The sequence below is a fragment of the Drosophila takahashii genome, chromosome 3R, assembly GCF_030179915.1.
Source record: "Drosophila takahashii strain IR98-3 E-12201 chromosome 3R, DtakHiC1v2, whole genome shotgun sequence".
NCBI lineage: Eukaryota > Metazoa > Arthropoda > Insecta > Diptera > Drosophilidae > Drosophila > Drosophila takahashii.
The window spans coordinates 495,583-523,046 of NC_091681.1; the positions used below are offsets into that span (position 1 = coordinate 495,583).

The following is a 27,464-nucleotide window of genomic DNA, read 5'->3' on the forward strand; positions in this document are numbered from 1 at the left end:
TGACAATTTCATCGCTCCTGTTGACGTCACTTGATGGCCAATCACACTAAGAATTGAGTTTCGTAGAGTGCACTTTGGGTCCAAAACTAGAAGTCCAGTATTATCAATATTAATGGTTGATAATTGATCGCCACATACTGCAGAGAGCTCCATTGGTGCTTGCATTGAGAAAATCCATTGATTTTTGGCCTTTAGTCTTTGCCATGAAAGGGATTTCGTAGATGTCACAGTTTGGCATAGTGACGACGATTTGTTATTAAACAATTGAAATTCGCAGTGATTGTCAATTGAAAATATCATTTGCTTATCTGAGCAAATATATACGTCCTCGTTAATGGACTTGCATAGATCAAATTCTTTAGCTGTCATAGCAATGAATTGATCTCTGTGTTGATTCACAGCTATAATTGGATGTTCAATATTCAGTGATATCATTTTGTTGTCGACTATCACAGGTATTGGTACCAAATTATAAAGCTCAAAAAGCTGCGTTGAGATCAAAGGCAGTGTAATTTTGAAGATGACATAATCCTTTACCACCTTTGCTTCTGCTTTCATCAACTTGTACAATTGTAACACATCGTCCTTAATCATGGGAAGCATTTTTCCTTGAGGCATATGAGTTTTAAGTTTATGTATATGCTCTTGAAGTTGCTTTGGCGATACGAGCAGCGGACTTATTTCATTGTGATGAACATTTGTCAACACATGCGAAATTTCTGACTGGACTCTTTGAATACTGGCCGCCAATACACTCAATTGATTGGTTAGTGCTATATACCATTGAAAGGTTTTTAACGAATCAAGTCGCGCGTTGGTTAAATCCACTCTTTGCTGGTTCATGATTCTGATTCTTCTGTCAATGGCGGCCTCATCTCTTTTCATTATATTTATGGTGGAATCAATTATTGATGTTTGATTCTTCACCAATTCCAAGAGATAATCTTCATTCGTTTTGACCTTTTCAATGGTCAACGACATCTTTTTGGCATACTCCGTGTCCAATACTCCAAAGAGACTGCTGGCAATATTTCCAACAATGTTCAGCGGCGAGCGTCTATTCCTGGACATATGGAGTAACTCATTCTCAGTTCGGATTTTCTCGTCGACGTGTTGAAAATGCATGTATAACGCAGCACATGCTTGTACTGGTTGTATGTGAGAACACATTTGGCCGACCTTTATCGTTCCAAGGTAAAATGTTTTTACGTCCTCCAAATAAGGTTTTAAATCGTAATATGCGATAATTGTCCAATCAGCAGTTTCCAGTTGAGTTGTCCCAAGTTTTTCATAGTAAATTCCAGGTTTTGATCCCAACCTGGTTATATTTATTGGACTTGCCGCAGCTAGTGGTAGCAGCAGTAGAAGGATTAGCAAGGGCATTGACAGGAGGGGAAGGGTTGTGGCCTTGCGCCTTTTTGGTTCCTGATCATCCTTCTCATCCTTCTCATCCTTCTCATCTTCGTCATTTATATCCTTACGTTTTTCTCCTGGATCCTCTTGACGAAAAAGTGGAGCAAGATTATGAATCGCTCTTTTTAATACACCTTTTGGAGTGTCAACCTCTACAACTCGTACATATCCATCTGGGCCTGGAAGGAGCCTTAAAATCCGTCCAATGGGCCAATGAAGCATAGGCACATTGTCTTCTTTTAGAATTACCATCATGCCCTCTTTTACGTTTTGATATGCTTTTTTCCATTTAGGATGTTGTTGAAGACTTGTTAAGTATTCACTGGACCATTGCATCCAAAATTCGTGCTTCAGTGACTGCACCTGATCCCACTGTGCAGATAGGGATTTTATTTTTAATGGCTCGGGATCTGGTTGTGCTACAAGTGGCTCTCCAATCAGGAGATGACCAGGTGTAATGAACGTCAGATCCTTTGGATCATCAGAAATTGGAGTTAGTGGTCGGGAATTTAACACAGCTTCGACATTTGTTATAACTGTGCTTAACTGCTCAAACGTGAGCTCAGCAGTGGTCACCTTTTTCAACAATAATGTTTTTGCTGACTTTACTGCTGCTTCCCATAACCCACCAAAGTGAGATGCTCTTGGCGGAATGAATTTAAATTGAATTCCTTTTGTGTTACATAGCTGCACTATGGAGTTCTTAGCTTCCTGAGAGTGTATAGTTTCCTTCAATTCCATTAGCTGGTTGTTGGCTCCTACAAAGTTTGTAGCATTGTCGCAGTATAAAGTTTTGCACCTTCCACGACGGCTTATGAACCTTTGTAGCGCTCCAAGAAATGCTGCAGTTGTTAAATCTCCAACGACTTCCAGATGTACCGCCTTCGTCGCAAAACATACAAATACGGCGATGTATGCTTTATCAGGTCGCTTGCCTCGGACCTTGTGATGAATCTTCAAGGGTCCACAAAAATCCACTCCAGAGTTTAGGAATGGTCTATTTTGAGAAACCCTATGCTCAGGTAGTTTTCCCATATCTTGCGACATCAATTTTGGTCGATATCTTGTGCATGGAATGCATTTCATGATTACATTCCTAACCATGGAAGTGGCTTTGACAATATGATACAATACCCTTCAAGGTATTTTGGCCACAATGCATATTTTCGGTATGTAGTTTTACTAACAACATTTTCACAATTTCGTCGTTGTAAGGCAATAAATATGGATTCCTTGCATCACGAGAAATTGGTGCGTTTTCGATTCTTGTTCCTACTCTAATAATAGAGTTTTCGTCCAAAAACAAGTCAAGAGAGGACACCTTACTGCTGCTGGGTATCGGTCGTTCAGGATGTCGATGTAGATGTTTCAGCTCATCTGCGAAGTCAGCTTGTTGTACACATCGTACTATTATCCTCCTGGCTTGTTCCAATTCGTCCAACTCTAGCAGCACTGTATCCTTCCTGTTTTTACGATAACAGAATCGTAACATATAGGCAATTATACGTTGTAGACGATTAAATGAGTTTCCGTGGTTAATACGGTATATTTCGTCTCCTTCCGAACTTGTTGCAAGAGTGACTATTTTTAGCTTTCTCTCCAATGAGATGCTGTTGTTTTTAGGGGCCTTAAAGAGGGATGGCCATTTCTCTTCAGGTCCGTGAAGAAATAGTGGTCCGTATAACCATAAAGTGTGTGCGCCTAATTGAGCTGCGGAGATTCCTCTTGATAACACATCTGCGGCGTTGAGATTTGATGACACATGTCTCCATTGGTTTGGACTGGATGTGTCTTGTATTTTGGACAATCTATTTGCAACGAATGTATGGAAATTCGATGCCTTTGCATTGATCCAACAAAGTACTATTGTTGAATCTGTCCAGTAAAATGTTTTAATGGATTCTGTGTTAAGTCTTAGATCCTTTTTGACTTTGTCGGCTAGTTCGGCTCCTAGAACAGCCGCGCACAACTCCAACCGTGGTAGGGTTTGTTTTTCTAGAGGCGCTACTCTTGACTTAGCGCACAACAAACGTACAGTTGTTTGTTTGTTTTTATAAATGGCTCTTACGTAAACAGCTGCACCAAATGCCCTCTCAGAAGCATCCACGAATATGTGTAGCTCCTGGCCATCATAAATATGACGTGGAATTTTCATTTTGTTTAAATGTTGCAGATCCTGTCTGATGGCCTCCCACCTTTCCTTTAGGGAATCTGATATTTCCGTATCCCAATTCAGTTGTTGAAGTGACAGGGCTTGCAGAAATATTTTGGCCCTTATTATCACTGGTGAAAACAGGCCAAGAGGATCGAAGATTTGACCGACCTCAGAAGCTACCACTCTTTTAGTAATGCTCTGAGTTTTTTGCTCTTGTGCTCTGCCACACAAATGATCGTCCTTTGGAGTCCATATAATTCCCAGTGTTTTTACACTGGTATGTTCTAAAGCTGCACCCAAATTTATGGTGCTGACGACGTCTTCAGGTAGGAATCCTTTTAATAATTGGTGTGTATTAGAGCACCATTTTCTTAGTTTAAATCCGCACGGCAGCAGGATTTTATTTAGTTCTTGTTGAATCCTTTCTGCGTCCTGTATCGTGTCTGCTCCGGTCAAGCAATCATCCACATAAAAATCGTTTTTTAATGCGGCTGCTCCTAGTGGCCATTTTTCAGAGTTAATGTTGGCTAAATGTTCCAAACATTTAGTGGCCAGGAACGGAGCTGATGTTGTGCCATATGTCACCGTCTTTAACCTATAATACTTTATTGGTTCATTTGAATCATATCGCCAAACAATCATTTGGTTAAATTGATCATTTGGATTCAACCATACTTGGCGATACATTTTTTCAATGTCTGCAGTGAAGACATATTTGTGAGTTCTGAATCTCAATAATATAGAGAACAGATCACTCTGAACAACTGGTCCTGGATGTAGCACGTCATTCAAAGATTTTCCTGACGACGTTTTACAGGAGGCATCAAAGACTACTCTTAATTTCGTAGTAGTGCTCTCTGGTTTCAGAACACAATGATGTGGGATGAAGTAGTGAGCCTTCGGTATTTGATCCGGCATCACTTGCTTCATATGGCCAAGTTTTTCATATTCTGCCATAAATTCGTTGTACATCCTCTTAATTTCTGGACAGGTCCTTTTTTCCAACGAATAGAAGCGCCTTGTAGCGATATCGCAAGACTTGCCCAGGGCTGAAGGATCTTCAGAAAACGGTAATCTGACTATTAATCTGCCATCTTGTGCGTGCTGAAGATTATTAATAAAGTGCTTTTCGCAGTGCCTTTCTTCTGGAGTCCTGTATTTTCTAATTGGCTCTAATTGGTCCAACTTCCAAAACCTTTCCAACGATGATTTCGCTTCCTCAGCTGAGGAAACTACCATGCAGTTCTGTGGCATTTTTGCACTCATGTTAACCTTTCCAGCAACGATCCAACCCAATTCAGTATTTTGTAGAATTGGAAAACCTGGATATGTTTTTATTTGCTCAGGTTTAATAATAGAAAAATGATGTTCTGCGCCTAGCAACAAATCAATTTTTCCTGGTCGATCAAAATTTGGATCCGCAAGATTAATGTTTTTCGATATTTTTAGATCGGTTATTTTTAATTGTTCAGTGGGTTGATCTGCCACCATGTGCGGGAGAACAAAGGCTTCAACTCTTGTTTCGAAGTCACTATGTTTAAATTTGATTAACACACTGACGCGTCCTTTGCTTATTCGCGGCTGTCCTCCAATTCCCTCAATTCGTAAATTTGTTGGGGAGAGTTTTAACGATAACCGCTTTACCAATCTTTCCGAGATTAAATTGATCTGTGAACCGGAATCAAGGAGCGCTCGAAAGTCTCCTTCTCGACGATTGGTTCCTTGTACTGTCACTCTAGCCGTTGCTAACAGTGTGTACCTTTTCTCAATACTGTTTGTCGCAGCAGAAGCAGCTGTTTTTTGTTCAGTATTAGATTTTCCGTTACTTAAATGTAACAACGTATTGTGTTTTTTGTTACATTTCATGCATGTATATTTAGACATGCATTGTTTGGATATGTGGTCTGCCTTTAAGCAATTGACACACAGTTTCTTTCGCTGGACCCAAGACAGCCTTTCAGCAGGAGAAGTTTCCTTAAATTTATCGCATTTGTATATGCTATGCCCTTTTTGACAAAACAGGCAGGCGTATGAACTTGCTGTTGCAGAGGCACTTGTTCTATGTTTTTCCTTATGCGCCTTTCCACCGATGGCTTCAAGTGCCAGAAATCGTTGTTCTAGAAACGCAAGAAATTCTTTTATTGTTTGAATTTCCCTTGTGTCTAATATTGTTTGCTCATAAAGAGTATGAGTAATTCGGTCTAATTTTCTTGTCATATGAAAGATTAGAACCGGATCCCATGTGTCAGTCATAATTCCCATATTTCTTAATGCTTGCAACGATTCATTAACATTGTCATGCAGATTTTTTATTGATTGAGAATCATTTGACACGTTAGGGTGATCAAAAAGTTTTTCAAATATTGCGGTAGACAGCACACGATTATTATTAAAACGTTCTTTCAGCATTGTCCAGGCAGTGTCGTAGTTAATTTCTGTTAACTCTAAATGCCTTACTAATCTTTCTGCTTCTCCAGACAGATTAGCCTTAAGATACCACATTTTTTGTATTTTTGGTATCGCTGATTCATGAACCATTTTATTAAAAATGTCATGGAATTGTTGCCATTTTAAGTAGTTACCATCAAATTTTGGAATGGAAACCTTTGGCAATTGAATTGATGAAATCGAAGGTACCGCATGATTAGTGGCTATTGAAACTGTATCAGTTGATGGTTGGCAAAATTGTAGCATTGCCTTTTCAGCGGAGATAAATCGTTCCATACTGTAACCTGCCTTTTCAGGTTCGATACATACTTTATGTATTTCAAAATGCAGACTTTCAATTTGTTTCCATAAATTGTCGATTACCGTTTTATAGGTAAATTTATTGTCTGGACATATTTGATTCATAGTTCGAGACATCGAATCCAGAACCGCTGCTTGGTGTCTAATCAATTTTTTGATTTGTTCCACCTCATCAGACGTGGCCTCTAACGTCGGAAATTGCAGAATTTTAGCATTGAATTCTTCCATAGCCTTATGAACAATTAATTTCATCTGCTCATAATAATTCTTTTCGAAATATTCATGCAATATTGCAGCACCTTTAGATTCTTCAAGAATAGCTTTATTTCCTTTTTCGAATGATTTCCACAGATCTTCAATTTGTCGTTTCCTATCTTCGAAATACGTAACCTTTTCTTTTCTTGTGTGAGAATCCTTTTTGATGTTTCTAAGCACAACTTGGATCTCTTCACCAATTTGGCTTTGAATGGCAATCAGTTTTTCAACCTCCATTTTTTCCTTACTAACGTGTCTGACCCGTGGGAAGTTAATTTATTCGCTTTAATTAAGCTGGATACGCTTCTACTCGCAACCGATTTATTGGTCAAAGACACGTAAGGTTTTTTGGATTAGAAAATATAGCCAATTATTTTATTTTTAAAATTTTTATTTTATTAACACCATTTGTATATAAAATATTCTATTTTTCAAATGTTTGATGTATTTCAAGAGTCGCCTTGTTGACTACTTGAAATTTAGATTTTAAATCGATGATTATCCTGGGAATCGCCAAGTTTACTCCAGTAAATCAGATTTATTTTTGAAGATATGTATAAAGAGTCGCCAGTTGACTACTTTAAATTTGAGATTTAAATCGACGATTATCCTGGGAATCGCCAAGTTGACTCCAGTAAATCGGATTTATTTTGTGAAGATATGTATAAAGAGTCGCCAGTTGACTACTTTAAATTTGAGATTTAAATCGACGATTATCCTGGGAATCGCCAAGTTGACTCCAGTAAATCGGATTTATTTTTTGTTGTTAATAAAGTAAGAAGAATCGCCAAGTTGACTACTTCTACTTATAAATTGTTTAAATATTGGAGTCGCCAAGTTGACTTCCAATAATTTCGTAACAGATCGCCAAGTTGATAAGTTACTCCTTGAAACAATGTTCAAGTTGTTCGGGAAAACGGTCGGAGTTTTATTCGAGCCAGATTTCCCTAGTTATCTTTTCTGTTAATCAAATGATAAAAACAGATTTAAGACAACATAAAAAATCTAGGTGATTCGATCGCCAAGTTGATCGAGAATCTGTCTAGTTCGTATGTGTAGAAATTAGTCGCCAAGTTGACTAGAATTTCATACACTGGTCGGGGTCACCAAAATGTTCGTAGAATTACTTTTTATTGTTTTATAATTTTAGGTTGCCCCTAGAACATAATCTAGTGACAGTAGGCCGCTAAACCAACACTTGAATTGGGTTAACTCGGAGATGTTGAATACACAAGTATTGCTTGAGTACTGATTTTATTTGGGAATATCTGGGGTTTATATACATGATTTCAGAGTAAAGGGGGCCACCATGGCGAAGGTATCGCATTTTAGTTATAAATACATTGCATCACTTAGGTTCTAAGATATACAGAAATACAAAGTCATACAATTGTCTCCCATGCAAGGGATTAATAGGCTAGGGTTAGTAAAAATAGACTGCTGATGTATTTCAAGAGTCGCCTTGTTGACTACTTGAAATTTAGATTTTAAATCGATGATTATCCTGGGAATCGCCAAGTTTACTCCAGTAAATCAGATTTATTTTTGAAGATATGTATAAAGAGTCGCCAGTTGACTACTTTAAATTTGAGATTTAAATCGACGATTATCCTGGGAATCGCCAAGTTGACTCCAGTAAATCGGATTTATTTTTTGTTGTTAATAAAGTAAGAAGAATCGCCAAGTTGACTACTTCTACTTATAAATTGTTTAAATATTGGAGTCGCCAAGTTGACTTCCAATAATTTCGTAACAGATCGCCAAGTTGATAAGTTACTCCTTGAAACAATGTTCAAGTTGTTCGGGAAAACGGTCGGAGTTTTATTCGAGCCAGATTTCCCTAGTTATCTTTTCTGTTAATCAAATGATAAAAACAGATTTAAGACAACATAAAAAATCTAGGTGATTCGATCGCCAAGTTGATCGAGAATCTGTCTAGTTCGTATGTGTAGAAATTAGTCGCCAAGTTGACTAGAATTTCATACACTGGTCGGGGTCACCAAAATGTTCGTAGAATTACTTTTTATTGTTTTATAATTTTAGGTTGCCCCTAGAACATAATCTAGTGACAGTAGGCCGCTAAACCAACACTTGAATTGGGTTAACTCGGAGATGTTGAATACACAAGTATTGCTTGAGTACTGATTTTATTTGGGAATATCTGGGGTTTATATACATGAATTCAGAGTAAAGGGGGCCACCATGGCGAAGGTATCGCATTTCAGTTATAAATACATTGCATCACTTAGGTTCTAAGATATACAGAAATACAAAGTCATACAATTGTCTCCCATGCAAGGGATTAATAGGCTAGGGTTAGTAAAAATAGACTGCTGGAACGGCAGGTAGCGGGGTTTGAGCTGGCGCTGGCTGTGGCTGCTGTTGACATCTTAGGGACTCAAGTGCAGGCGCTAACAGTGATATTGATTCCGTACAACTGGTAAACCGTTTAACTTTTAATGTTCCCGTTAGACTAACCCGAAATTATTACCCTCTTAATTTGCCTCGATGTACATCAAATTTTACTCTGCATGAGCCCTTTCGTGTTCTATGTAAAAATTATAACAATCTTTATCATTTAATTTGCACTTCAACATCTATCCCCGTATTAAAAACTAAAATTTTATCTCATTTGCTTCAATCTTAGTTGTAGTATTTGTTTCATGTATTTTCCTCGCGAACTCGCATTTTTGCCCTAATTGATAAAGGGTCCCGCGCGTAACAAGCACGTGCTTGGTATCGTTGGGCCACTTGTTTGTACTGCTCGTAGTGCATCAACGTCCATCACTATTACCGACCATTGCAATCTGCAGTTACTGGGGAAAATCTTTGAAAACATCAGGGAACACAATAAATATGATAAAACATCTTAAGCCAGCGAATTTGTTGAGCCCATACTCTTCAGATTCAAAACGGAAAAAGTAATCAATTATTTTTTCTTTCTTAATGGCCCAGTTTTTTATTTTTATTTAAAAACATCGATGTTTTTCGTTCCGGTTTGTCTCCTGCTCTTGGTAGTAATCTTTTAGCTAAAATTTAAATACCCTCTGCAAAGGTATATTTATGTTCATGTTTATATGAGTAAAAACAATTGCAAATATACGCCAAGCCAATAGAAATGCCCATTTTTAGTCAAAACCATCGAAAAACATCGATGTTTTTTGAAAAAAATATCAAAAACATCGATGTTTCCAAAAATCGATATTTCTCCACCTCTAGTTCCGCGGTATAGCTAAGAATACAAAAATCCGATGTTTGCCGACATTTCGAATTATGTGGCCAATATAATTGGACTTAGCTTAATTATTTTCGCTGAAATCTACTCTCAATACATCACGGCATTCCTAAAAAATAGTCCCCATTGTGTGCCCATGTCTTTGGAATTCGACGCCAAAGCTGAAAATCCCAAAATTGTAGAGATTTTTCTGATGGAAAAGAAGGTTTATATTTATTCAACAATAACAGGTATACTGCTACCTATGTGGCAGCTTGAGCAGGTTGTAAATTACAGGGAATAACCAAATGTGGGTATACATTAAATGGATCTTAAAGGAAGGCCATGTGGGTGGTATCTTTTCAATCTTCTTCTTGTAGGTCTCCATATTAGTCTCCTCGCTAGGGAGTTAGGATGAGAGCCAAGGCGTTTAAAGTGCTTTTCTGCGTGCGTACGTATGACATCGCCTATCTTTGGAATTTTGAGATCTCTTTCTATATCTCTAGTTCTCATGAACCAGGGGGCATCACAAATCGATCTAACAATCTTACTTTGCGCTACTCTTACTTTGTTCAGATTTGACTTTGACGCTATGCCGTAGATTTGTAATGCATATTTCCAGATTGGATTGAGAATAGATTTATAGATTCTCACTTTATTGGACAGTGAGAGCTTATTTCTTGGTGATTAAAGCCAGGACATACTTGATGCCTTTGAAAGCACAGCCTGCTTGATCATGGTTGTGTGCCTCTGAAAAGTGAGTCCTCCATCCAAAATCACACCAAGGTACTTGTAATAGGCCTCGTGACGAAGTACAGAACCAAGCATGGAGATTCCTGGGCAGTCTTTTGGCCATGTGTAGAAAGTGACACAAGCACATTTGCTGCAGTTGATGCCTATGTTCCATTCTGTTGTCCACTTTTTAAAACTTGTCACATACTCTTGCAGGCCCAAGGTTGCGATTTCTATGCTTGGACTTCTGACCATAACAGCAGTGTCGTCGGCATAAGTTGCGACCAGCATATTATCATCGTCGACTTCGGTACAGACCCAGGAATCTGGCATATCTGATGTGCATAGAGAGTATAGTGTTGGACCTAGTACACTGCCTTGGGGTACACCAGCTGAGATTGGGCGTTTTAACGACTTTTCTCCATCGACAACCACACTGAATTTTCTTTCAGCTAAGAAGCTCTGAACGAGGAGAAAAAGCTGAGGCTTAAGGAGGCTCTTCAGCTTGCTTAGAAGACCGTCGTGCCATACCCTATCAAAGGCTTGTTGAATGTCCATGAACACTGCAACTGAGTACATTTTGTTTTCCATGGCTTCCAGAGCGAAATTGACCACGCGATGTAGTTGTTCAGGTGTGCCATGACTTTTTCGAAATCCAAACTGCCACTTTGGAATAGCTCTGCTTACTCTTTCTGGTCCAAGGATCCGATTCAGTATGACTCTTTCCATCATTTTGCCCAGTGCAGGTAAGATGCTAATTGGTCTGTATGCATCTACTTCAGTGGGTTGCTTTCCAGGCTTGGGTATCATCGTGATGATAGCATTCTTCCATGCACTTGGGACATTACTCATCCTTAGGACGCTGTTAAACAACAGGACTATAAATAGTAGTGCCTTGATGGGAAGAATTTTCAGTGTTTTGTTTAGAAGGTCCTCTCCTAGTGCTTTTTTGTTTTTGAGCTTTCCGATCTGTGCCTTGACTTCCTCCAGGGTTACAGGCTTACAGTGAAGAGCCATTTGAAAAGGTCTGTCCAGTTGCATTTCCACAAGCAGTCGCTTTTCCATCGGAGTAAGATCTAGCGGCTTAAATCTGTTCTCTAGATTATCAGCAAAGATATCCGCCATCTGCTGACTTGACCCACACCAATACCAGTGGGATTTCTGAGAGGAGTCTTTGGGGTGACCGTTCTCTTGAATCGGCTTGTGAGTTTCCACAAGGAGTAGTTGGTCGATGCATCTGGGCTCGCATTCTCCAACACCTGGTCTATGTGGTCTTGCTTGTCTTTGGAATTCTTTGGAATCCAATAAAATGTCCACATGAAAACGCTTTAAACCGAAATTAAAGCATAAAATGAACAATAGATACAATGAATAGTTAAAATTAGTTTCATTCAAGATTTAATTCTCAGATTTCTTTTTTCATCAGAGAAATCTTGAAAATGTAGGGATTTTCAACTTTGGCGTCGAATTTCAAAGACATGGGCAATGGTTGACAATGGAGACCATTTTTTAGGAATGCCGTGATGTTTAAAGAGTAGATTTCAGCGAAAATAATAAAGGTTAGTCCAATTATACAGGCGACATAATTCGAAATGTCGGCAAACATCGGTTTTTTGTATTCTCAGCTATACCGCGGAACCTGTAGGTGATGGAAAATAATTTTGTATGGGACCTTCACCCACAAGCACCCAATTATCATGGAAAACTTAAAATGGTTCGTGGAAATTTCACAAAGTTTAATTTTGTGTTCCTGTGTTATAGGTGTTTTATAAAAAGCTTTGCCACAATGGCAAGACCCCTAACGGAGATCTTAAAAGGCGAAAAGAGTAATAATTAGTACAGACTACTCGAAGACTCAATAAAGGATTACATTTTAGCTGATAAACATTCTATTAAGTTTTAAAGTATACATATATATTCTTGATTAGGATTACCGAGTCGATTAGCCGAGTCGATCTAGCCATGTCCGTCTGTCCGTCTGTCTGTATGAACGCTGAGATCTCGGAAACTACAAAAGCTGGAGGGTTGAGATTTCCGACACATATTCTTGGGTTTTCTACACAGCGCAAGTTTATTTCAGCTGGGCACCACGCCCCTTCTAACGCCCACAATCACCCACTAACGATTTTAAAATGTGTCTGGCGCCCACACCTTTAAAGATTTCGGGAAGTATAAATGCAATTTTGTTGTGTATATTTATATCATTCGAAATCTAGATTTTTTAAATTGGACTATTCATTAACAAGTTATGCGCAATTATATATATCTCCTTCGCTCTCCCTTTAGTTGAGTGACGGGTATTATATAGTCGGGACACCAACCCGACTCTAGCGTTCTCCCTAGTTTACATATGAATATATGTATGCAAGAATTAATTTTGCTGATTGCTTCTTAACTGCCGAATAGAATGAAAAATCCGGTTCGATTTAATTAACCTTTTTTTCGTATGGTAAAACAGTTTATAAATAAAAGTTACCTGAGTTCCTTGATGTGATGTGGTTTGATACTTCTCCCATTTAGCCATTACATCGCACACTTTTTCTTCCGATAGCAGACTTCTTTCCGAGTTCCCGATTACCTCATATATGGAATATCCTTTGGACTTTTCATGTAGTCCAATTTTTTTTTTTATGATTTCCAATACGTCGTTTGCTGTAGAGCTTGGTTGAAATTCAATTGAATAATATTGTCCGTCCATAAAATAAAATTTGGAATAACAAGGTCTGCGATTAGTTGTACATAAAATTTCCTCGCTGCTTGGGGTCCATTGCCGACGCCTTGTCCCTTGTGTTCTAAAGAAACACTTTTTTAAGAAATAAGAAAAGATTTTTTAAAGAACAATTTATAATTTCTTTAGTATTCTATTATAATAGAAAATAATCATTTTTATTTATACTGTCATAATCAAGGCTATTTATGACAATAAGGGTCTTGGGTGATCCTCTTATAAAAACTATTGCTAATAATCCGCTACCATATAAAAAGGGGAAAACATTAATTGATCCATTAGGATAGTGATCCATTAGGTAGGCGATCAGCGACCGTGCCTTCAGCGAGCGACTAACAAAATCGAACTAAAAAAGTAGATGCTTGCCGTGGACAAAGGCAAGTAGCAATTACAGCAAATGACAGAGGTGCCACACAGGGCAAATGGAAAAGGCAAAAACAAACATGGAGAAATTAGTTACGTTAGGACTTTGAATTTTAAAAATTTAACTAGGCTGCGGCATTACCGAACATTCAACCACCGTTGGAAGTCCAGGGCTTTCAACCAGATCTTGCTTCGGCAGCACGCACAACTTGCGGACAGCTCTACGAGTGGCTGCAGTTGTTGTTCGTATTGCTGCCACACGAGCAACTCCATCAGATACAGGCACCAATTCCGTTACCCTGGCTAATGGCCATTTAGGGGCTATCCATATATTACGTAATCCCGTTTTTGGTGATTTTTGACCCCCTCCCCACCCTGGTGATCAAAAGTAATCTTTTAATAAACACTCACTAAAAAAATCATATCCTAGAGTATAAGAGAAGACAATAAAAACCAACGGAGCTATAATTTGTTTCCAATTAATTTCCCATTAATTTTTCAATCGTTCCTATGGCAGCTATATGATATAGTCGTCCGATTTTGATAAAATTAAAATTGAAATTCGGAAATATTTAAAAAGAGTCATGTCCTAAAGTAGAAGAGAATACAATAAAAACCAAAAAAGCTAAAATTTATTTCCTATTACTTTCCCATTTATTTTCCGATCGTTCCTATGGCAGCTATATGATATAGTCGTCCGATTTTTTAAATATTTTATTCGAAATTCGGAAGTATTTAAAAAATAATATTTCCAAGAGTAGAAGGTTTTATTTCAAAAAACACCGAAGCTAGAATTTTTTAAACGTTTCCTTCCTATGGGAGCTATAAGATATCAAATAAAAACACCTCTTAACGAGGTAAAAAACTAGTGACGATCGCACCTTCAACATACAAAAGTTCTGATATCAACATTTGTGACGAAAAATTATTACACTCGTCATTAAATAGACTTTCTAATATTTTCTCATTCGGCCCGCCCTAGCAGACTATTCCAGCCTTTTTCCCTTCACAGGCATTTTCTATTGCAGCGTGCCGAAAGAAAAAATATTAGAAAGTCTATTTAATGACGAGTGTAATAATTTTTCGTCACAAATGTTGATATCAGAACTTTTGTATGTTGAAGGTGCGATCGTCACTAGTTTTTTTACCTCGTTAAGAGGTGTTTTTATTTGATATCAGAAGTTTTTGTTTGTTTACATTTGCTCTCATAGGAGCTAAATGTAAATGTATATATTAAATTTAAATTTAAATTGGTCAATCATAATTTGTAAGCCATTGTATTTAAACAAATTAAATTAAAAGGCGTTTAAGTATTTCAAAATACGTTTTAAACGAGGTATGGCACATGTCTGTACCTTTAGTAGTGTAGAACTTACAAACTAACGAAATTTAGCCATTTTTAGCTTTTTTCCGCTAAAGTAGCGGCTTTTTCCAAAAGTCGTAGAACAAAAGATTCCTATATGGAACTCTTAAGTGCAAATTTACTGATTCCATGACCCTAAAATACAGTTCGGATACCCTCACACAAAATTCAATACTCAGGAAGCTTTAGTTGTTCGAGCTGGCAAAAGTGGCTATTTTCGTATAAAAATAACTTTTAAACGTGACTTTTTACAGTAATGTGTTATATACCAAAATTTAAGGAATCTCAAGGGCTATACAGTTTAAAGTTTTCAAGAAAATCGTTAGAGCCGTTTTTGAGAAAAATAAAAAAAAGCTAAAAAAAAGTTTTAAAAAATTGTCTTTTGTTCATATCTTTTTAATTATTACATTTACACAAATTGCATATAGAAGGCGTTTATAGCATTTAAAAATACCTTTCAAACAAGATGCAGCACAGCTTTAGTAGTATAGAAGTTACGGTTTTCCGAATTTTAGCTATTTATAGCTGTTTTCCCGCTAAACTAGCGAGTTTTTCCAAAAGTGGTAGAACAAAAGTTTTTTATATCGATGTGATGAACGTCATATCAAATTTTCAAAACTTAAGAAACATGTTTTGGACAAACTGACAAACAGAATTTAATTTTCATTTTGGGAAGAAGGAGGAAATCTTATTTTGGCTATAACTTTTGAACGGAGCGTCGGATTTTCAAAAGGAATACAACTAAAACATTGCGAGGGGGCATTTATCCCCACCAGCCCCAACAGCTCCAAATTTCGAAATTTTCACTTTTTCACTTTCACCGCTCTCTCTCCCAAGCCAATAATTTTCTTAAAGTCTTGGTATGCAATCCTTTAAGTTTTTGCAATACCTTTCGATTGGTGTATTACTCATTACGATCGGACTATGACAGCAGATTTTCAATTTTGCGGCTATATAATAGTAGTCGCCTTCGCACACTCTCCTGGTGCGCTTCGTCACTACATGGACTGCCGTCCATAGTGATAGTTGTCCGATCCGGTTGGTTCCGACTTATTTACTACCTGCAATAGAAAGAAGACTTTTGGGAAAGTTTCATCGCGATAGCTTCAAAACTGAGAAACTAGTTTGCGTAGAAACGGACAGACAGACGGACGGACAGACGGACATGGCTAGATCGGCTCGTCTAGTGATGCTGATCAAGAATATATATACTTTATGGGGTCGGAAATGTCTCCTTCACTGCGTTGCAAACTTCTGACTGAAATCATAATACCCTCTGCAAGGTTATAAAAATTTGTTGTTTTAATCTGTGGCTTCAAACGGAGATGCAAGGTAATCTTTAATATTGTTTATAAATGAAATTAAAATATTATAAATTATAAATAACGCTGAAATTATCTCCAACATACTCTTCGTCAAGCCATTCCAGGTCTTGGCATCCTTGATTAAACCACTAAACATCCTCTTTTTCGCCGCCCAGCTACTAAAAAAAATGTTCTCTGCTTTCCTATGCAAGTTTGTAGATATAATAAAAGGAAAAAAAGTTTTTAAATAAATTCTTTAAATAATAAAAAAACATATAAAATGCTTACGTAATCGTTGTGCAAGACCCCCCCTCTCCCAATGTAATCAAACATAATCATTTCGCCACTTTGACTGTTGCTGCAACAGGGTCAAATACTCTTCACGCCACCGTGACAAGTACAGCACCAGCGGAAATGTGCCGAATTGCCGCAATGTGGCAAACGAGTGTACGCAGTTCATCGAAAGATAATAAAGATGGGCCAACAGCACGATAGAAATGAAATTTGGCCGTTTAGACTGCAGCCTCCCAGAGGCCTCCAAAGTGAGGCGACCGAGTGGGAATAAAACGCCACTCAATTGAATCTTCAAGGCAGAACTCCTCCTAGCTCGCATGTAGGGGCAGACAGGAATAAATTCTTCAGCTCAGCCAGCTCGTTTTTAGCTCCAACGAAGTTCGTAGCAGGTTTTCCTCTGGTGAGAATAAACCGCATAAGTTTTGTAGCAAAATGGCCCGCAGAAATCCAAACCAGTAACCATTAACGTTGATGTTGCATTTACACGATCCTTAAGTAGGTCAGCCATTAAATGCTGAGCTAATAGTGGTTTGGATCGGAAGCATATGATGCATTTGGACGTTGCAGCTGATTCGGCCACCTATCAGCCAAAATTGAAGAGGCATGCTAGCGAGCAGAGCCCGAGGGCCAGTATGCTAGTTTTTCCGATGCAAGTCCAGTATAATAGCACGTGTAACTGGATGCTGGCGTGGTAATATGACAGGATGCTGCGCATTGTAATCCAAGGACGAATTTGTAGCCTGCTACAACTCGCATCACACCAATGCTATCGATGAATGGGGAAAGTGAAATTTGCCGCTTAGAATGTAGCTTCCTGTAGTCATCAGCCAGGTTGCTCATTTGGATACTTCTGATAAGCATCTGAGCATCTAAGCATCATTTTTACGTCTTATGCTGTAAACAAATTTGTAGACGTATCCAAAGGTGTGGGTCATCTTTTGCCATGAATTCACAAATTTGCACTTTAAAGATGGATCCACTTCCTTAGCGACGCCAACTAAAATGCGCTTTCTGAGGTCGGGAAGAGTCTTCACAGCCAAACACGATTCAGGCCAATTGTGCTGATTCTTGAGAAGAAATTCTGGGCCTCTGAACCAAAGGGCAGATTCCATTAGCTCGCTCGGGGAAGCACCTCTTGACAAAATGTCGGCTGGATTGCAGTTAGTCGGTACATAGCGCCAATTCATGCCACTGGATAGCTCTTGAATTAAAAATATTCGATTTGCAATAAAAACTTGAAAACGTGAAGGTTCATCGCTTATCCATTATAACGGTACAGCAGAATCCGACCAGCAATAAAACGGGCAATCGAAGAGATTCATGTTGCGTACGTCCCGCATCAGTTGAGCCAGTAATATAGCAGCGAACAGCTCTAATTTGGGAACCGTGAGAGTCCTTAAAGGCGCCACACGAGATTTTGAGCAAAATAGATGCACTTCTCGTTTGCCGTCTGCTATTGAAACGAGATAGATGCATCTTCCATATGCATCGATGCTAGCGTCACAGAGTCCGTGGATCTCAATGGCGCCATTCAGATGCACCGCCAGTCGAGGAAACTTCACTTGCTGAGTACGACCCATGTCAGATGACAGTTTCAGCCATGATGTGTTGAGTTGCTCAGGAAAGCTCTCATCCCACTCCAACTTCTCTCTCCAGACTTGTTGCAGAAAGATTTTGGCCTTGGCACCCACAGGACCAATGAGACCAAGATTGTAAACCCGAGCAATTGTGGAAAGCATCAGTCGTTTACATGGCTTTGGAGAGAGCTGTGTGGGAGAAAAAGGAGAAGCAAGACCCAGTCCAGAATTTGTTCAAGGGCACCACGCTCGTTGGAACACCATTTTCTGAGCTTAAAGCCCCCTCTTGCAAGAAAGCCCTTTGTTTGAGACATGATTTCAAGGACTTTCTGTGTTGATTGGCCTCCTGTGATCAGATCGGCCACCACACTGCAGCAGCGTGTTGAACAGCTTCTGTTAAGTGGTAGGCCCTGCCATGAGAACCTCGTTAAGTGAATGTCCACTTGACGTTTGGTAGACCCATCAAAAACGACTCGCAATTTAGTTGTGGTGCTGTCTTCCTTGAAAACGCAATTATGGGGAAGAAAATATTTGCAAGGACTAATGAAGTCTCTTGGCACAACGGACATGTGATTCAAATTCAAATATTCACGAATGAATGCCAAATATTGGACCTTAACTTCTGGTTTGCGCTCTAGCTTGTTCTCCAAATTGAGAAACCGACGATAAGCTTGATTGTACGATTCACACAGTAGTGCCAGAGTGTTCTTTGCAGGTAATCGTACGGAATATTCTCCAGAGTCTAAACGACGAACGTTGGCTCTAAAGTGAGCCTCACACTCCAGTTCTTCTTTGGTGGCTGTGACCACGCCTTCACCACAGCTCTCAACTTCCCAAAAGCGACGGACTAGTTCATCCATATGAACTTCGGCAGTAACCAATTCACGCTGCACAGCTTGACCGTGTAATGCAGTTGTCTTGAGAGTAGAAGATCCACCTCCTGTAACGATCCAACCAAGCCTCGTTTTCTGCAGTAGGGGTAAACCAGCAGCTAACTTAATCTGCCCTACTGATAATAGCTCAAAGAACATGCTTGCACCAATAAGAAGATCTATTCGCTGAGATTTATAGAATTCAGGATCGGCCAGCTGAATATTCGAGGGAATTTTCCAGCCATCGGGTTTAACAGTCAAACTGGGTTGATTGTCAGTAATCGCTGAAGCAACAAGAGCAGACAGGCATGCGAAGTAATCAGAGGTATATTATTGTATATTAGTAATGGCTACTACGATATTTTTCTCAAAAATAAAGTGAAATACCAGTATTTTTCTTTTTCAAATGCGAAGGGTCATACGTGGTTTTAGTCATATAGTTTCTTGGCCAATAAAATGGTCCATTGATTATGTTCCGCCCAAATGATCAATATCTTTTTCCGCGTCCATACAAATGTTGCACAGTCAAGGCTACTGAGATATTTTTCCTCTACAAACCAGTATTTTTCTCTTGCAAGTGCGGAGGGACAAACGTGGTTTCCAAGGCATAGTTTCATTGGCAATGTTGCTTAGAATTGTCTACAGAATACGTTAGTCCATCAGCTCTGGTATTTGCGGTATCTTTAATTTAAGAAAATCATAAATTTTCTTCGTCTTTTGGGATATGTCTTTAAGAGTGGTTAACCAATTTTGGTAATATTTTCGGAATTAAAAACCTGTCACAATTTTAAGTAACAAAATTCTAAACGGTCTAAATAGTTTGGCTTTGAATATAGGCACATATTTATGTGTCGTATTTGCATATAAATATATATGTATATATATTTGTATATTTGTGTTTGCACCATGTGCGAGCGCGCTCAGAGCGAAGAGATATTAATGAGGTGCACGAAATAAGTAAGTAGGACAGCTTTATTTGTGGGATACATAATAACATTTTATTGCAGCGCCAATGGCTATTTTTTTCTTTAAGCTTTTTGTAATTAGTAAGAGAATAAAAAGATCACAACTCAACTAAAACTTAAACAAATATTTCTAAAAAAATAAAGAAAAAATGTTCAAACGAAATAACTAAACAGGACAAATCCAAAAAGTCCAAGGTAATGCTTATTAAACTAAATTTCTTTATTTAGATCGGTAAATTATTTTTAAATGCAACATCCTTTATTGTTCAAGACCTTCAGAATTCGTCCTGGCATGGAGTTAGTAAGGTCCTGAGGATTTGGTGGTCTAATTTGTCCCACTCTTTGACAATGGCTTCTTTAAGCTCTTTCAAAGTTCCAAATTGTCTTCCATTGCCATAAACTCGTTGGGAAAGTATGCCCCAAAGGTTTTCAATAGGGTGTAGGTTCGGACTCTTTGCTGGCCATTCTAAATGATGAACTTTTTTTCATCACCTAAAATAATATTTTTCCACTCGAAGTGCCAAAATTTGTATTTACTGGCAAAGTTTAACCGTGCAGATTTGTGCCTTGGCAGTAGCTCAGGTTTAAGCAGTTTTTTTCATATGAAACGTTTTCAGAATCTTTTAAAATTTGTTGTACTCGTGGGGAGGATATCGGTAGAGACAATTGACTTCTGATTTGGGATGCACTGATATTTTCATTGACAGCTAGAAATGTAATTCTTTTTTTTGCCTCAGTCCGGGGTTTTATTCCATGATTTTCAGGGTCCTTAAGTAATTTTTCCACCGTACACTTATTTCTTCCAACAGTTTCAGTAATTTTACGTAGTGCCAATATTTTTCCACGTTCTAAATCGCTTAAATCCCGGCATAACCTATAAAAAACATGTATTAAACCTTATCCAATGTACTGATTTCAGCTTTAACTCACTTTTTGGTTTATTTTAAGTAAATTTAAATTTATTGAATCACATTTGACGTCATCACCTTTAAGCAAAGCAAAGAAATGCTACTTACTTCGTTCGTAGAAGCGAACCTTGTTACTATAAATAAATTTACTCCATTCCATTTCTTGTCAGATTTTAACATGTCAACTTTTTGGTTTCGCTCGAATAAAAGAGTCAAGTAGATATTTATTTCATGAATATTAATAGTTGGACGTAGCCTAGCCTGTAGAGCTTCTGTCTCCCGACAAAAAGGACCGAGTTCGATCCCCGACCCACCATATTTTTTTGTGACTCACAATAAAATAGAGATTCTATTTTACAATTTTGAAGATTAACTATTACTTTTGCGTTCGCCAATAAAAAATTTCGTCAAAAAATTGCTGGCTTAGGATACAACGATATTGACTATTATTTTTCAGGGACCGTAATAGTTATAAGTTGTACTCTAAAAGTCATTGATTATTCGTTATTATATTGTTGTCTCCCAACGATTTGAATTTTATCACCGACATCATCCCTTGTCAAATAGCTCGAGAAAGTGATTAAGATACTTTTTAAAATACTGTCAAAGTATAAAATCAAGTCTACGGCATCTAGATGAATCTGAAAAATGCGTAATAAACTTTAAAGACGTTGCGCACCGCCTAAAACTAATTATTTTTTAATTTTCTTTCTTTTATGGATTAAGGATACAAAAAGGCCATATATGAAGGGGTGAGAGCATGGCCTTAGAAATTTCATACAAAAAAAGTCCACCCTAATGCTCATGTACAAATATCAAATAATATCGAAAAATAAACTATCGATATTTTGATATTTAGCTAAAAAAAATATCACGAAATAAATTTTTTTTTTTTCAAAAATATCGATATATTGATTTTTTGATATATTTTTGAAATCCCTACTGAAATGCCTGAAGTGTAATCCCCCTCCAGCTTTTAACTTACGCCCATGTATAAATATGTTAAAAGCACCGGTCGGCACACACATACGTTGACATTTTGTTTTATATTTGTGTGAGTAATTTGAACTGGGCAGCTCATCGATGTGTGTGTGCAGACCGCTGTTCTACAGTGTACGTGAGCGAGCAGCGGCTGGGCAGAACATAACCCTATGCTCACTTAATAGGACGCTGCCGACCGCTGGTTTAAAGCAAGGGTAACTTCTGCTCAAAAATAGTTATGAGGGACATAAAATAGTGACAGGTTTGGGCACTGTTTGTGAATCGTCATTGTGAAGAAAGTAAGAAAATTAATTTTAAAAATTCCAAAACAATTCACAAAAACCTGATGAGTGTCCTAAAAATTAAGGACATAAGGTATCTTTGGGTCAAAAATGCATTGTAGAAGAAAATATTTTTATTTAATTTTTAAACGCTGTTCACAAATGAAGACTTTTAAACTTTGCTGTGACTTTAAAATTACAAATGTGCCCACCTTCTCTTGTGGTTCAGTTAGATTGAATTTTCTAAAAAGACCTCAAAAAAGAGACATGTAACTATTTAATTCCGAAAAGATTATCAAAATTGGTTTACCACTCTTCAAGATATATCATAAGACACGAAGGAAATTTGTGATTTTCTTAAATTAAAGTTACCGCAAAGATGAAATAATCATTATTTTTGAGGAATATTATAAAAATCTTAAAAATAAAAATCGGATTGATTAACCCAAGAGGATTACTATGGTGCTTTCCTTTTTTGCTTACGTCGATCCTAAGTGCTTGATTTTTTGGTTCAAAAAATAATCTTGAAACTAACCTAAGACAGAAAAAATGAGATAATGAAATGATGAACGAGAGAATACTACAAGTTTCACTTTTGTCGTGCGTAGGCTTGACACACTCTTTTATTTTATTTTTTTTGTGAACTCTTATGAAAATGTACTTTTGAAAATACACATTTTAATAGTAGTAATAGTTATTTGAAATTTTTAGCATTTTTTTAACAACAGATATGCATTTTATAGCAACCAGATCTTTGTGTTGCGGAATAAATGTACATCACAGCACAAAACTTGTACGCATGCTTAGGTAGACTGAGCAAGATGCACGATGTTTCAATCTGTCGAATAAGTCTAAGCGAAATTCAAGTTATCCAACCCGTGAAACGGATCCAATTATGGCTGTAATAAACAATCTATAAGAACTCAATCCTAGCCATTTTGCATTAAATGCACAGAGTAGAATTACAATTCAAAGAATAATGGGAGGTAGGGCTCGACTGACCTTTAAAAATCATGGCGGGAATGCATACATTAGACAAAGTTAATTATTTTGGTGAAAATCTTTTTTTTAGGGGTATTATAAGTGGCTGATTTTTTTGTTTGAAGAAATAAAAATAATGATAATTTTTGGTCCCTGGTTCAAACACGAATCTATTTGGAAATATAAAGGTATCAAGGAAAACTTGATTTTGGCCAACGACAAAACGACTATTCGTTGTGGTATTTATTTGTGACTGATCAAAAACCGATTTAGCGTCGCTTGTGAACGGTTGTGTTTACTTTTGTGCTCTGCGTTATTTTTGTGTTTTCAGTGATTTTTGCGAGTGTTTTGTGATTGTTTACAAAGAAAGCGTAGCCTAACAATTGTGTTAGTGTTTTAAACTAAAACTCCCAATTAACGGGTGCATTGTTTTGGTTATTTTAACATTTCTATTTGGATTTGTTTAAATCGCTTGTCTTTGTTAGTGTAATTACACGCTCTAAACCTGCTAAAACTCTTGTAATCTCTCTTCCACTCTCCCACTCTCACTCCCTCTGAACTTGCTGTATTTCTGATTTCTCTCTCTCTTGCTTGCTTTACACTTGTAACTGTTCGTGTGTATAGTTGTTAGTGTACCACAAGCCACGTCAGTCGATAGAATTTTTCTCTCGCGCTCTTTTGTTCCTAATTAAACTAATGACTAATGACTCGTTTGTTTGCTGTTGGCTCTGCGAAGCGATGATGCATTCTTAATGTGCAGGATTCACTGGCACAGTTAAAGACTTCATTGAACTGCGGGTTGGTCTCATGTGGGTATGTGAGTCCTGCAGGGAATTGGCAATTGAGATGAGCAGCTTTATGAGGCAGACTCGAGACGGCCTATGTAATCTTTCACGAGTTTTTAAACAGCTCAATGATGGATTAAATTCCGTTTGTGAACAATTTAACAACAAAAAATTATTAACCGATTCGCCCAAACGTAAAAAAGCTAGCTCAACGATAAATGCGAGTGTAGACTCCGCCTTAAATCCTAACTTGGTAGCTGCTGCAGTTTCTGGTGACGCAGGGGTAACTGAACATCCTGTGCCAATGGATACAGCTAGTTCCGGTGTAGTCCCGGTATCTGAAAGTCAGGCTCTAATAAGATCTCCAGAGCCGGCGGAGTCAACCAGTTCGGTGCCGACCATACCCATAGGTATAGTAGGCGCCGTTTCTGTCTCTCAGCCGAATGAGGTTTAGGCTGCTGCTGGGGGGCGCAAAAATCTGTCAGTTGTATCCAGAGGTACAGTAGGTGCCGCTTCTGGCTCTCAGCTGAGTGAGGTTCAGACTGCTGCCGGGGGGCGTAAGAAACTCTAAGTTGTTCCTCATAGGAAGCAACTATTTGTTTCAAGATTTACGCCTGATACCACATCTGAGGATGTTTTGGAATTCATTCGTGAAAAATTCCCATCCGAGGATATTGCGGTTGAACAATTTAGATTTTCATATGCCCGCAGGATATCGTCTTTCAAAATTTTTGCTCCGCCTGATGTGTTTAAAGTACTGCTATCTGAAAGCTTTTGGCTTAATGATGATTTGGTTATAAAAGAATTTGTTCCTAATAAACCGAAAACAAATAACAGGCCTTCCACGGTGCCGAAAAACTGAAAAGTTTATTCTTGGCTTACCAAAATGTTAGAGGACTTAACATGAAGCTACCCAAGCTTTATGCGGACTCCTCGGCATTTACGGACGATATCTTGGCTTTTACTGAAACTTGGCTGAAACCAGAGATAACCGACTCTGAAGTTCTGTCTAACAATTTTAATACCTACAGAACCGATCGCCTTTCCCGTAGAAGGGGCGGCGTTTTTATTGCCGTCACCTCCACCATAAGTTCTGACAGAATTCACTCTCATGCCTCTAATGACATTGAATTTGTTTGTGTAAAAGTTTCCCTGCAATCCTTGTCTATTTTTATTACATGTCCGTATATTCCGCCTGGCTCTGACCTAATAATTTATGAGCAACATCTATCTGCTATTAAATCTATTCCATCCTTTTTTTCCAATAGAGACCTTTGAATTGTTTTGGATGACTTTAATCTCCCTGATATATATTGGTCCCCCCTTCTGACTCACTTGGGTAATACTATATATTAGCGGACTCTCCCCCGAAATTCGCGAAAAAATTATCCTCGATGGACCGCGATTTCTTAAGAATTTACGTGCAAAAAGAACTTGGCGGTCGGCCATGGTTCTCTTGAAATTGAATTTCAAAGTTCCCGGGTTTGCTATAAAAAACAAGGGTGCTTTTCTCATATTTTCAATCAAAGTTAATACATTTTAATGAGTTCCTATAAATTAATATATGGTTTAAATGAGTTCCTATAAAATTATTTAATTGTTTAACTGAGTTCCTAAAAAAAAATGTAGAATTTTTCTAATTTAAATAGTTTTAATGAACACTTTTCCGCACCACCATTGAGGTAAAGTCCCAGGTTTTTTCTTAATAACTGAAAATTTTATACTATTTTGTATTACAACGCGAAAACTTGTGATTGCAGGGAAATTTGATATTTTTTTTTGGCGACGACGAAAGGGAGTTTGCGCAATGATATTCATATGACAACTAACTCTTTAATTTCAATATATAAACGCTTAAGCCTAACTTAACGAAAGGGGCGAGAGACGGGGCGAATTCGCGAGCGCGATTTAAGCTTTATTGCGCTCCCGCTCCCGCCTTACACAATTCAACATATTTCATTATAAACGCGCAAATCTCTCTGACCTAGAAATCTCTCTGCTGAAGTATTTCCGAATAGGAAAGTAGAGCATTTAAAAAAAAAAGTAAAAAAAAGACTGCGCCGCAGGTGAAAAAAAATTTAAGAAAAAATCGCGCGAAATTTTTCTAAATTTTTTTCGCCTGCGGCGCAGTTCTTCTTCTTCAGTAATAAACAAGTAGTTTTAGTTGAATAAGGGTTGTTGTGTCGCTCAGAAAAACACATTCAAAGAACGGTTAAAATAATTAATCCTCCTGGGGACCGCGATTTCTTCTGATTATCATAATAAAAATACACATGTGGTCATCCATGGTTATGAGAGTTCTTAAGAAATCGCTGTCCATCGAGGATCATTTTTACGCGGTTGTGAGGACTAGTTCTCTATAATACCAATTACTCAGATTTTTGGAATTTTAAATTAGTTTTATTTTGACAAAAAGGAAAAGGGTACATATGTGATTTTTATAGCAAACGTTAAAAAAGCATACTTGTTTTTATAGCAAACCCAGGAACTTTGAAATTCAATTACAAGACAACCATGGCCGACCGCCAAGTTCTTTTTGCACGTAAATTCTTAAGAAATCGCGGTCCATCGATTATAATTTTTTTGCGAATTTCGGGGGTGAGTCCGCTAATATATAGTATTACCCTCACTTGTCGCTTTACCTTTATCCAACCATGATTTTGTGGATGGCCTTTTAGAATTATCGTTACAGCAAGTTAGCTTTATACGAAATTCATTAAATAGACAATTAGATCTTGTGTTTGTTTCAGAGCCGTCTGAAGTCACAGTATCTAGAATTGACGCTCTGACCATCCAACTGACCATCCAACTATGGAATTGACAATTTGCCTCCCCTACCTTGATACCCTCTCTCCTTTAGTTTATCCAACTAAAAGGAGATGCTTTCGGAAATGTGACTATAATAAACTTAATTTAATGATTTCGCAATACGATTGGACAGATCTTTATAACTGTGTGGACATCGAAAGTGCAACTGAACTTTTCTATAGCGTTCTAAACACTTTTTTTAATGAATGCGTTCCTGATAGGCTTCCTCCAAAGCCAAACAGGCCCCCTTGGTTTACAAATGCGCTTCAACGACTTAAAAATCTTAAATCAAACACTTATAAAAAGTATAAAAAATCGGGTAGGCCATCCGATTTTTCGAAATATGTGGTGGCTCGATCTGATTTTAACGTTCTTAACAGTCATTGCTATTCTATGTATGTATTTAGATCGTTGTAAATTTGAATTTACAAATGATCCGAAGCAGTTTTATAACTTTGTCAACGCAAAGCGTAAGTCATCAGCTTTGCCTTCATCGGTTCGATTTAACTCAATGGAGGCATCGACTGACTCTAAAATTGCAGATTTATTTTCCGACTTTTTCCAAACTACTTATAGCTCTTCTTCATGGTCAGAATCAAACTACCGTAATTCCTTAAAAAGGGAAAATTGTATTTTTTCACCTATAATTACCGAAAGTTCTCTTTTAAGAGATTTAACAACAACAACGCCAACTTACTCTTCCGGTCCTGATGGACTTCCTGGGTGTGTGCTTAAGT

The 27,464-nt window shown here is 37.8% G+C and overlaps 1 protein-coding gene across 8 annotated transcripts in view; it reads right to left on the reverse strand.

The window, feature by feature from the left end:
* The window catches only part of Myo81F (Myosin 81F), a 1,428,838-nt gene that overhangs the window by 365,398 nt on the left and 1,035,976 nt on the right, over nt 1-27,464 (reverse strand). For 7 of the 8 annotated variants that reach the window (XR_011419017.1, XM_070216714.1, XM_070216710.1 and 4 more), the window contains one exon: nt 12,994-13,320. Coding sequence is in view for 7 of the 8 variants with exons in the window: in XM_070216714.1 (XP_070072815.1) it covers nt 12,994-13,320 (327 nt within the window). In the remaining variant the exon portion in view is untranslated. Of the gene's footprint in view, nt 1-12,873; nt 12,913-12,993; nt 13,321-27,464 lie in introns of those variants that run through there. The other variant, XM_070216715.1, reaches the window with a different exon arrangement.